Here is an 11,076-nt window from a genome sequence, read left to right on the forward strand (position 1 = left end):
GAAGCGACGGTGAAGGTTCGGGCGCGGCCGCGGCGCCCGGTTCTTGCCCGGCGGCCGAGCCTCGTTCGCCCCCGCCCGGCCCATCGGTTCCCTCCGGCCCGCCGTGAGTGAGGACGGGTGGCGGGCGGGCGGCGGGTGGGCGGCGGGGGCCGGGAGGTGTCTCTGCACGAGGCGGGAGGCGGCGCGGCCCTCGCGTTGTGCCGTGCTGAGGATGACTGTGCAGTGCGGGCAGCGGGCGGCAGCGCCCCCTGGGGCCGTGTTGGGGTGCGCTCGGTGCCGCTTCCCGGGAGTCCCGGGGTTCCCGGTTCACGTGCCCTGTGCTCTCTTGCAGGCCCGGTGCCGGTTCTCGGGCCGGTTCCCGGTTTACGTGRCCCACTGCGCTCTGCCCGCGGCGCGTTCCCGGCACCATGGTGAGTGAGCCGCCTTCCCCGGGGCTTTGCTGAGCCGCGGGTCCTGCCGAGTCACGGCCCGGGCGGGGGCGGCGGGCGGCGGGCTCGCTGCAGGAGCCGGGCTGCAGCACCAGTGACCAGCTCGAGGTCACCGGCTGGCKGGGTCTGTTATACATGGGCTTGTGGAGCGTTGGTAACAAGAGACTGCTGATACTTACTGAGCTATTCCTTTTACAGTCTCGAAGATATGACTCCAGAACTACCATATTTTCTCCGGAAGGTATTTTTTGGCCTGACACTTTCAAGTAAACTCTGACTGTTCTATCCATCTTCTCAAAACTATCAAAACACTTGTGCAGAGGGTGGTTGTAGCATGTTTCTGTCTGAATATGAGTTATAGAAATCATATTACCCCACATCCAGGTCTGTAGGTACACCAAGGGTTCAAAGTGGAAACTTTCAAACTCATTCWAATTGAAGCAAGGGAATCTTGTCCCATCATGAAGTAATATCACATGCCATGTTTTTGAAATAACCATTTATCTCTTGTTTGAGTATGGTTAGATTTTGTCATCTCCCTTGAGAATGGATAATATCCTGGTGGTGCAGTCACGCCTCTCCTTGTTATTCTTGCACATGCTGAAACAAGTACGTACAAACCATGTTTTCTTACTTCTTAGATGGGATGAACTCAAAAAGTCCAATATAAAATATTTTCTTTTTTATTGAAAATTTATCTTGGCTCATTCTGCTGCAGCAGAGAGTTCTTCATTTTTTTTCAAATTTTTTTTTTTAATATAAAGGGGTTTTTTTTTCCCCAGTGGCCATGTCCAGTATTACTTTATTTTCCTTCTTTTCATCAAAAGGAGGACTCCCTCCTCCTTTTCATCCAATTAATTTATTATCCGCTGGTAGCAGACTGCAGAAGTGTGAGTAGATGGTACCATGAGCACTTGCCAGATTCTTTCACATTTAAGTCACCTGGTGTACTTGGTTTTGTTCAGAGTTATTTTTTGATGATGGGAATTTCAATCCTTTYCTAGGCCGCCTGTACCAGGTTGAGTATGCAATGGAAGCTATTGGGCACGCAGGCACTTGCCTGGGAATTCTAGCAAACGATGGCGTTCTGCTGGCAGCAGAGAGGCGCAACATTCACAAGCTYCTTGATGAAGTGTTTTTCTCAGAGAAAATATACAAACTGAATGAGTAAGTTGAAATTATAWTTAAATATCTAATGATGTTATTCACAACAAAGCCCTGATTAGCACATAACCTGGTCTTATTTCATTTGAAGTGTTAMAAATCTTTGGTGTTCTAGACACGTATGATTGTTTTGTCATTTTTCACTTCAGCAGATCTCCTAAAGTAGTGTTGCTGGTTTGTTTTTTTTTTATCTCTAGGAGAATTTTCTAGGTGGAATAGCCTGTTTATTGGTACTACACCATGCAAGGTAATGGCATTGCAGCAGTTAAGAAAATCGGGAAATTTCAGTTTTACAAAATACCATTGGAGGGCAGAATAAAGAATGCACACARAAATTACCATGCTATCTCAGCTCCTCTTCTAAGTCTTTGGGGTTTTTTTGGTGACTCAAAGAGAACAAGATAATTGGGTAAAATACGCCTTTGGCTTTTTTGCCACAATTGTAGCAGAGATGAAATGTCTTTCTATTGCCATTTCCCTTCTAGCTCCTGGAAGGKCAAATTGTGGTRTYAGAGCAAAGATTTTCATGGATTATCCTTTCTTGCCACAAGGGAGGTAGAGCTTCATTCTTAACAGAATGTGCACATGAAACACAATTTTTCAGCCTGTCAGCCTCCCATTGTATGTTGATCTTGAAAGCATCTAGAGTGGTAGGAAGTACTGGATTTTCAAAGTGGCAGTGTAACAGCGCATTGGAGTAATCACCTAGAACACCTTCCATCTTCTGGAAAATTCTTAATTTCACAGATCCCTTTTGTATAGTGCAAGCTTTGTAGTTTTATCAGATTGAGCTAAAGAGCTYCTAAATGAAGAGCTAACAAAACAATCAGGGGTGTAAAGTGCTGCTTTTTCTTAGGGTCCTATCAAGACCACTAAGTTTCAGTTACACAGATGCCATGTGTCAGCCACAACACACACTGAAGGCCTTCACATCTGTGTGGCTCCTCTAGTGTTGTGGTGTGCGGTGTCAGGTGGCCTCCTGGGAAGCACCTGTCTGTGCCTAATGGCTTTTGTAAAGCCACTCAGAACTTCATTATCCCTGGCATGACCCTCTTCTCAGAATTACATGTATAACTAACACACTGACTCACTGACTTTTGCTGTCCACCTCTGCTCTTAGCAAATGGTTACTGATACTTTTAGTGTACTGTAAAGGCAGGAGCAGATAAATCCATTTTGTATGACAGCTCTGTAGTTTTGATCAGAAGAGCCCAACAGTAGTGCTCTGCTTGAACCCCTGTATGAAGATGTGACTGTTGGTTGGAGATTGACAGGAGTTCTGTTAATTTGTATGCTTTTCTTGCAGGGATATGGCTTGCAGYGTTGCAGGAATAACTTCAGATGCCAATGTTCTCACAAATGAGCTGAGACTGATTGCACAGAGGTAAGTCTGCTGACAGCTAACAYGGTTTACTTGCCTGTGCTGTCACATTCAGCTGTCTATGCATTAGATCAGAATGAACGTGCATTTAGTAGATCAGAAGTAGATTGGAATAGAACAGCTGGATCAAAGAGGCTCTAACTTGGGAGCTTGTTTCCTCTTAAATGYGGTACAGGGTATGGTCAGCAAAACAAGTTTTGAAAACTGTTTTTTCTTCTCTTTCATATTAGGTATTTGTTACAGTACCAAGAGCCCATTCCTTGTGAACAACTAGTCACAGCACTGTGTGATATCAAGCAGGCTTATACACAGTTTGGAGGTAATGAAGTGTGATGAATCATTGTGTTACTAAATGTCTCAAGAACAATTCTCTTACATAATATGAAGGATCTGAGTCTGTGGACAATTCTATTGAATTCTCTTAAGAAGTTATACTTAGAAAAAATAGCTTAATTTAAGAGGGGAATGGGTAGTCATGGTTACTGGTTTTTGATGCTGAGGATGCTACTTTTTATTGCTTGGGTAATTGGTGGCTGTGATGCTGGCCTATTGCATAGAATATGTATATGAACAATATATGCTTTGAGTGCTCTTGCATTTAATGAATTTCTTCAAAAGACCGGCAGAGAAGTGTTYAGGCAACCTTTCACCATTTTGGGCCCATCCAGTATAATGGGACAATGAATCAAAACCAAGGCTGTATGTAGGGATATCAGTATTGTAACATTTAGAAAAATACTCTTTCTGTGGAGCAAGCAACATGTTAGAAAAGGATATTGTAAATAGTGTTCCTCAGTATGTGAACTGATGATTCTGCTGTTTTACATATATGTAGTGGGAGAGAATTACCTTTTTAACTACGTGGCTTTTGACACTGCTAAGTTAAATGCTTTAGCAGCTAAACTACATACTTAAAATATTAAATTTTGATTTAAAGTCCTGAGATGATAAGGTACAATTTGTGGAGACAAAAATGAGCTGCTCTTAAGGTTAAATGGAATAAACCTCTGCTGCCTCTCACCCATGACTTAGAAAGAAATGCTGGCCTGCTTATCTTAAGCAACAGAAGTGCAGAACTGTCTGTTAAATCCTAGTTCACAGGAATAGATTGAAAAAAGAAATCAAAGAAATAATAATTGTCACTCAYGACCAATCTTGTTGCTAAATTTAGAATGCTAATAGCCTTCTTTTCAACAGGAAAACGTCCTTTTGGTGTTTCATTGCTCTATATTGGCTGGGATAAGCATTATGGATTTCAGCTGTATCAAAGTGATCCTAGCGGAAATTATGGAGGGTGGAAAGCCACATGCATTGGGAATAATAGCGCTGTAAGTTCTGGGTTTTTTTCTTCTCAAAAAGACAAGTTTAAAAGTGTAAATTGCACTGTATTAATTAAGCTGAGTTATTRATTATTAGTGCAGGAGAGCTTTGCAGATAATTGTAGAAATGCTGCTGTTACTCATGTGTTGGTATTATCTGGCAAAAGCCCGACTGCTTGATTGATTGCYCAAAGACACCATTTTAATTTCTGTGAAATTTACAGGCAGCTGTGTCAATGCTGAAGCAAGACTACAAAGAAGGGGAAATGACCTTAAAGACTGCCCTGGCATTGGCTATTAAGGTTCTTAACAAAACCATGGATGTCAGCAAGCTCTCTGCAGAGAAAGGTGAGTGGTCGCTGACACGGGAGGACRCCCTCTGCTTAAACAGAGGGAACACAGTGAGTGCACATTCTGCAGATGTGGCTCACTGGAGTTCTAACTGTCACCAAAAAACCCCGTTTTTAGAAGATGCAGTAGTTGTCAGCCTTAGCCCATCCAAGAGGCTTTTGAATAGCTTAGTCCAGGATGGTCCCTGTTGGCCTGCTCCAGGGGCGAGGCTGCAGTTGGGGGATTGAAATGCCTGCGAGTCTGGGAGCAGAAGCCCTGAGAGGAGTTCCCCTGCTGCTGTGCTCTGCTGCCCCCAGTCAGCTGCTTGGCACAGGGAGGATTGGAGCCTTCTGCCTCACTGTCACTTTAATCTCAAACCTTGCCCTGCTGATGATTGCTCTGCCTAAACACTGCTGTCTGTTCCATGTGTTTCAGTTGAAATTGCAACACTGACAAGAGAGAACGGAAAGACAGTAATAAGGGTTCTGAAGCAAAAGGAGGTGGAACAATTGATAAAACAACATGAGGAGGAGGAAGCAAAAGCTGAACGTGAAAAGAAGGAGAAAGAACAAAAAGAGAAGGATAAATAGAATATGAAATCAAGTGTTCTCGAGAATAAAGGACCTGCTTCAGTAAAAGATAATCTGGATTTCTGTTCTGTAGAAGCCTACAGCTGTGCCATGGAGGACTCAGAATTACTTTTGATGAACCAGGTCCTTAGTCATTATTTAGATAATTAGTTTACTGCTCCTYACATTGACCAATAATTGCTTTAATTCCTGAACACTCTTTCTTTCATCTTCTCTTTTTTATTATGGAATAAAATTTAAGAAKAATAGTGATGGGTGTCTTTATTTCCTCAGTTATGCCTGGATATGCACAATCTTGAGGAATTTAATTGCTTTAATCCATTAAAACAAGGTATATGCTAGTTGGTGAAGAACAAATATGGTGTTAGAATTGTTAGAATTTTGTGTGTATGTGTGGGTTTTCCTTTTAAGGTAGTGAAAAGAGCTCCTGAGTTTGAAAAGTCATTTCAYAAATACAGAATTAAAGTGTGCTGGCATGCCAAGTTTTAGTTTTGGCCTATTTTGTTCTATAGCAGGCTCTGTCAAACTGATGGTCTTGCAAGCAGTAGTGTTTTAAAAATGCCCTGTAGCAAATGTGTTCAGTTTATCATAGCCTTCACAAGTGCATGTGTTTTTTAAGGAATTACTCATACAACACTAGTTATAGTCACACAAACTAGAAAGACATTTYACAAAGGCCACGTGAAAATGTTTTATCTTGTGAAAATACAAATAGGTAAGTAAAACTGCATGATTTTACGCCATGTTGACTATTTCACATTTTATCCTGAAAGGAAATTGAGATGCTTTATCTTCCGTTTAGCATTGCTGATACTTCAACAGTGAATTTGATTCCTTTCTCTGACACAGCAGTCAAAGAAACAAACCAGTTAACCACCAAAAAAATCATAATTGTGCATGAATTAGAAATTAGATTMATTTTTGTCCAGCTTGTGCCATACTGAATGCCCAAAATACGTTTGTCAGATTAGCAAAAATCCATTTCTGAAAAAAAAAGATCTGGAGTGAACAGAGGAAATAAAAACAAGTTACTGAAAATTACTGTGTACCCTTTCAGATAGCAAAAGCAAAGTGAAAAGCCTGAGTGACATGCTTAAATGTGAATCCTTGCTAATTTCCAACTATGACAGTGGTGATCCAGCCCATTTGTGCCCACCCTGGATTGTATTGATGGTGTAGGTTGGTTGGTTTGGTTTGTTGGGGTCTTCTTAGCCCAAAGGATTTTCTGGTGTATTATTACAGGATTTAATAGGACCATTTAGAGAAACTAAGTGAATCCATACATCTCAGACACTTTACTAAAATGTATTTTGTCAACATGGCTAGAAATGACCCATCATCTCGACTAAACCCATTTTTGAGCTCACTGCTGTAAGAGTCACTGTTGAGAACAGAGGGAAGGAATCTGACTTGAGATGTCTGTGCTGCAGCTTGTGTARTTGTCTTGCACTCTGGCAGCCTCTGTACAGAGGGGGGAGGCTCTGGGTTCTCAGCAGGACCTCCTTGGTCATTCTCTTAAGTCTTGGTGCAGACCAATTGCTTAAGTCTTTTGCACTGAATTTAGATAGCACTTCATTAATCTTCAAATTGTGTAACTAATAGAAGTTCAACTGGCTTCTRTTTACACCCTGTGCAACAGTAGGTCTTCCAATTAACAATAATGCTATTTCACGGAACAAGTCCTGAATAGTTGCAGACAACATGCAATGGGTTATATTTAATCTCCATTACAAACAATTGTATAAATACCTCAAGCACCATTTTTATGAGGAAATCCAGTGCTCGATCTTCCTATTTTTGATACCATGAATGCAATATATCAGCATCTTTTGCAGATTTCTGGATCACTGATGATGGTTATACAAGTACTTGGAATATGCTCTAAAAGCAGTAATGCCAAAATGGAGTTTTTTYTCACTTCTCAAAGATTACTTGCAACAATACGTGATAGACTCCAGCAAAGCTTTCTGTCTTCTAGGAAACTGTTAGAGCATCTGAGCTTGTGTTCATCAGTGTATATAGTTCATAAAAGGCAGTTTGTTAAGTGTGGTAGTGTAAGTATTACCAGGTAACTTAGAATAGAGACTTACTAAAATATTTTTCTTAAATGCATCTTTTTCTAACAAAATGGGGATAACTCATATATGCATATCTTGGTTTATAGAATTACCAATACCATTTCTCTGCCAAACACAGCATCATTTGCTGGTAAGGGAGAACTTTTTAGATACTGTAATAATAAAAAGAACTATTTAAATAATATTCTGATCTGTGCTGCATAATGCATTGAAGCATTGTGATAAGTTTTAAAAGATCTATTTCTTTAAAGGTTTTGTTTACACAAAGTGGAAGTATTGTCTAATACTTTATAATCTTTGAACAGTAATTATCAATTTAATTTTAAAAAGCATCATCTCTCCTGAGTGCCATTAAGAGCTGATTGTGAGCTGAGCCTCAGCACTGCCTTAGAATAGGCAACTAACTCTAGCTGGCAGTCATGTCCAAGATGTACAGCCAAGTTCTCCTAACCTAAATTTAATTTGTGATTCTTTTCTGCATTTGAGCCTAGGGCAGTAAGCAGATGCTGGAGATCTTTCATGATTAGAATCTTCCTGAGCCATCCGGACACTAATGCAAGTTCCCYACCTGTTCTTTTCAGAAACAAGAGCAGTGTTTGACTGCATTGGCCTATTGTGTTGATTCTGGCTTTGTGTGTTAAAAAAAAAAAAAAAAATTWAAAAAAAATCACCACCAACTGTGCCTTTTCTGGGAGTGGTTTGGGGATAAGTCGTAAGAACAGAAAAATGATTCTGGCGATACAWTTGAGGTATCTTTGCTAATCAAAAYGATCTTCCTGTTCTTTGTATGTTTTTTTGGTGTACGTAGTGTTTACGTAGAGTTTACAGTGTATTACATAAGTATTTAAAATATTTAGCTATTGCTGTGGATTTAATGTTATTTTAAAACAAGAACTTACGTGGTGCTGTGGAAGGTGACAGATTTTTCAAATTAGGTAGAAGTATTTACTTGAAATTGTTTGAATAATAATGGTGTTTGTAAACTTAAGAAAACTGGATAGCTTATATCTCACTTGAGTGCATGATAGAACTTGTTAGGGCAAATATGCAAATATTCACAAATAGATTGTCCTAAGAAATTGTAATGTGGTTTGTTATTCTAAGTAGTTTAAGAGATAATGAAACTATYGCTTCTCAGTAATTACCTGTGCTGTCTCTTGCATCTGTCAGTGTGTGAAAATAGTTAGCTTGTTTTCTAGGTGACTGTATTCCATTCAAATAAAGTCACATTAACTTCCAAGGCTGCTTCTTACATGACCTTTAGATATGCTTTCCTCTTCATCCAAATATTTTACTTGTCAATTACAAAAGCACCCCAATTAAGACAAAAGAGACTATTCATGTTARATTTGACAGCTGCTTCTGGTTTGTTACAGATTTCCAAGGTAATTATTTATTCTTTCTGTTAATTCCTTAAAATTAGGGAGACTACTTCTCCACTGTGTTGTGAAAATGAATATATTCATGGTTGCAAGGTGTTCAGGGGTTTTAGAAGCCACAGGACTGTATAGATAACACAGCTAAGTAAACTAGGCGAGAAAAATTTGTGCACTCAGATACTTCATACATGAGAGAAATTGCATAGTTTCAGACTGGATGAGATTCTAGGATTTATTTAAAAGTCTTTCATTTTCTTGAAAGAGTATTTCCCATTGCAGTTCTTCTGTAGTAAAAATTGGCCTCATTTTCAAGTTTTAATTGCAGTTATTTCTACTGCAATATGAAAAACCACYGGTTACTGGATCTAAGAGTACCCTTTGCTAGCTTTAATCTGGAGAAAATTCAGCTTCACAAAGTTTTTAGAATATTTTTTATTTTACAAATAGAATTGGGCAGCTGGCTACTTTTATCTGTATATAATTTGGCATTTGGCTTTCCAGTTAAACTACTCTTAGGTGAACAGTAAAAGCTGCCATCAGCCAATTTRTTGGAGATGCTCAGAGCGTACTTTAGTGGGGACCTTCAGATGTCACCTCCTGCTGACAAAGGCCCTTTGAAAGACAGBATTACTCATGTAATTGTTTAGGCTTTCACTTGATAAAAAACTTAACATGCTGCTGATACTATTAACATTTYGCTCCAAGTTCAAAGCAGCAGGAAAAAACAGCTACTTATTTATAACTACTGTTTTCTAAAACAGTAATAATACAACATAATTAATATGTGCCAGATGATGCTACATAAAATATTTAGCAAAACRTTCGGCATGTAACCCAGACAGTTTAATCCTTTTATATCTTACAGCATCTGTTTTGCCTACTTAGGACCCAGCTGCACACAAATCCACAGTTATGTAATAAAACCAGTTTCCTATGTCCTGCACGTTCCAGTGGCAGTTATGTTCAACACTGATAACAACACATTATGGCTCTAAAATGTATCCTCTACAGTGCACARAAATACAGATTTTACTTGTTCATGTTAGGAACACCAGGTGCAGTGCAGTAGTGAACCAGCTTTCATCAAAAATTACAGAGTTGCAACTTCAGTCCAAATGCTGCCCAATAATTCGTGGAGCACTCAGTAAATATCAGAACTCTGGTGTGTCACAAAAAAAAAAAATAGTTGTTTTTTGTGCCCTGTATTGGGCTAAAATACGTTTTTCATTTACTACGAAATTTTGGGTTGACCACTGCATATACACTGAGCATTTCAAAATAAGAGTCATGCTGCATCCTTTAACAGCAGTATTTTGATTGTGGAGAATATGCAGTATACAAATGGATTGTCAATATATAAAACCACCATAATTACTGCAGACCATTCAAATCAATACAGCCTGCCACTAGAAGTGTGCTGGAAAAAATTCCTGTGCAAGCAGCCTTTTTTTGTGTGTTATACAGACTGCATTGTCTTGCACAGACATGCACAACCCAAATATGGCTGCAGGAAAAGATAATACCGCAAAACACGAGTTTAAAAATTAAGAAAGCGACTGGAAGCTCTCTGTTTTGGTCATTGAAAAGATTCACTGTTTACACAGAGAGATTCACAGTTTTTCTGTAAAATGAGCGATTTGTATAAAAGGATTTTGACAACTGACAACATACTTAATRAAATTGCTGTTTGGGTRATGCTTATTTTAGAAAGGTATAAAGTTGCTAACACTATTTGAGTTAAATAAGAACCATTTTTCCTGAGRAATCCAGTATCTAGCACTTTTCATGTAAAGCTGATTAACACTGTAAAGTMATTTAAACCTTCTTTCCAAGTCTTTTCTCTCTATGAAATATTAAACAGCATCTTAGATGTAAAAAATGCATTAATGCCAGCTGCTTCTATTTTCTGTGGCAATGAGTACACTGTACATTTCCATTAGAATGATTTAGGAAACAATACTAATGAAATGTCAGTTTGTACACTGAAAGTTGTCTTTTGTAACAGATTTTATTTATCTGATATAGGAAAAAGTAGTGTTTTGTATAGAGTATTTATTATATATGTTGTGTATCTACAAGCTACATAAAGATGGAAATATCCTGAATCTTTTTAACTTGCATCTATTGCAGTTTATCTATTTTAAATTAAAATATTCTGATTCGAAAATATTCTGATTTAGAAACTTTGAAAAATCGTAGTGATTTAGAAACTTTAAAAAAATCCCCTACCGAGTGTTTCATATGGAATAGAAATTAATAGGKTTTTTTTGGCTAGAAGTCACTTACACTCGCACCCTCCCAAAAGCCCGGTGTAGAAGCAGCAGGCGCGGGCCGGTGGATGTGGCGGAGTTGTTTAGCGCTGGCACTGCAGCGGGACCGGCCCCGCTCAGCGCGCACCTGCTCGGCC

General features: G+C 39.3%; 1 protein-coding gene across 1 annotated transcript; it reads left to right on the forward strand.

Annotated features, from left to right (window-relative positions):
* Positions 1-6: 6 nt before the first annotated feature.
* On the forward strand, positions 7-5,460 carry PSMA4 (proteasome 20S subunit alpha 4). The gene is made up of 9 exons (XM_057368692.1): positions 7-103; positions 332-410; positions 627-669; positions 1,433-1,595; positions 2,899-2,976; positions 3,204-3,292; positions 4,171-4,301; positions 4,517-4,640; positions 5,058-5,460. The coding sequence occupies exons 2-9, from the start codon at positions 408-410 to the stop codon at positions 5,210-5,212; spliced, it is 786 nt and encodes a 261-aa protein (XP_057224675.1). The 5' UTR covers positions 7-103; positions 332-407; the 3' UTR covers positions 5,213-5,460.
* Positions 5,461-11,076: the final 5,616 nt, after the last annotated feature.

This window comes from Malurus melanocephalus, unplaced genomic scaffold (genome assembly GCF_030028575.1).
Source record: "Malurus melanocephalus ecotype Western Australia unplaced genomic scaffold, MMel_1.1 scaffold_96, whole genome shotgun sequence".
Classification (NCBI taxonomy): Eukaryota; Metazoa; Chordata; class Aves; order Passeriformes; family Maluridae; genus Malurus; species Malurus melanocephalus.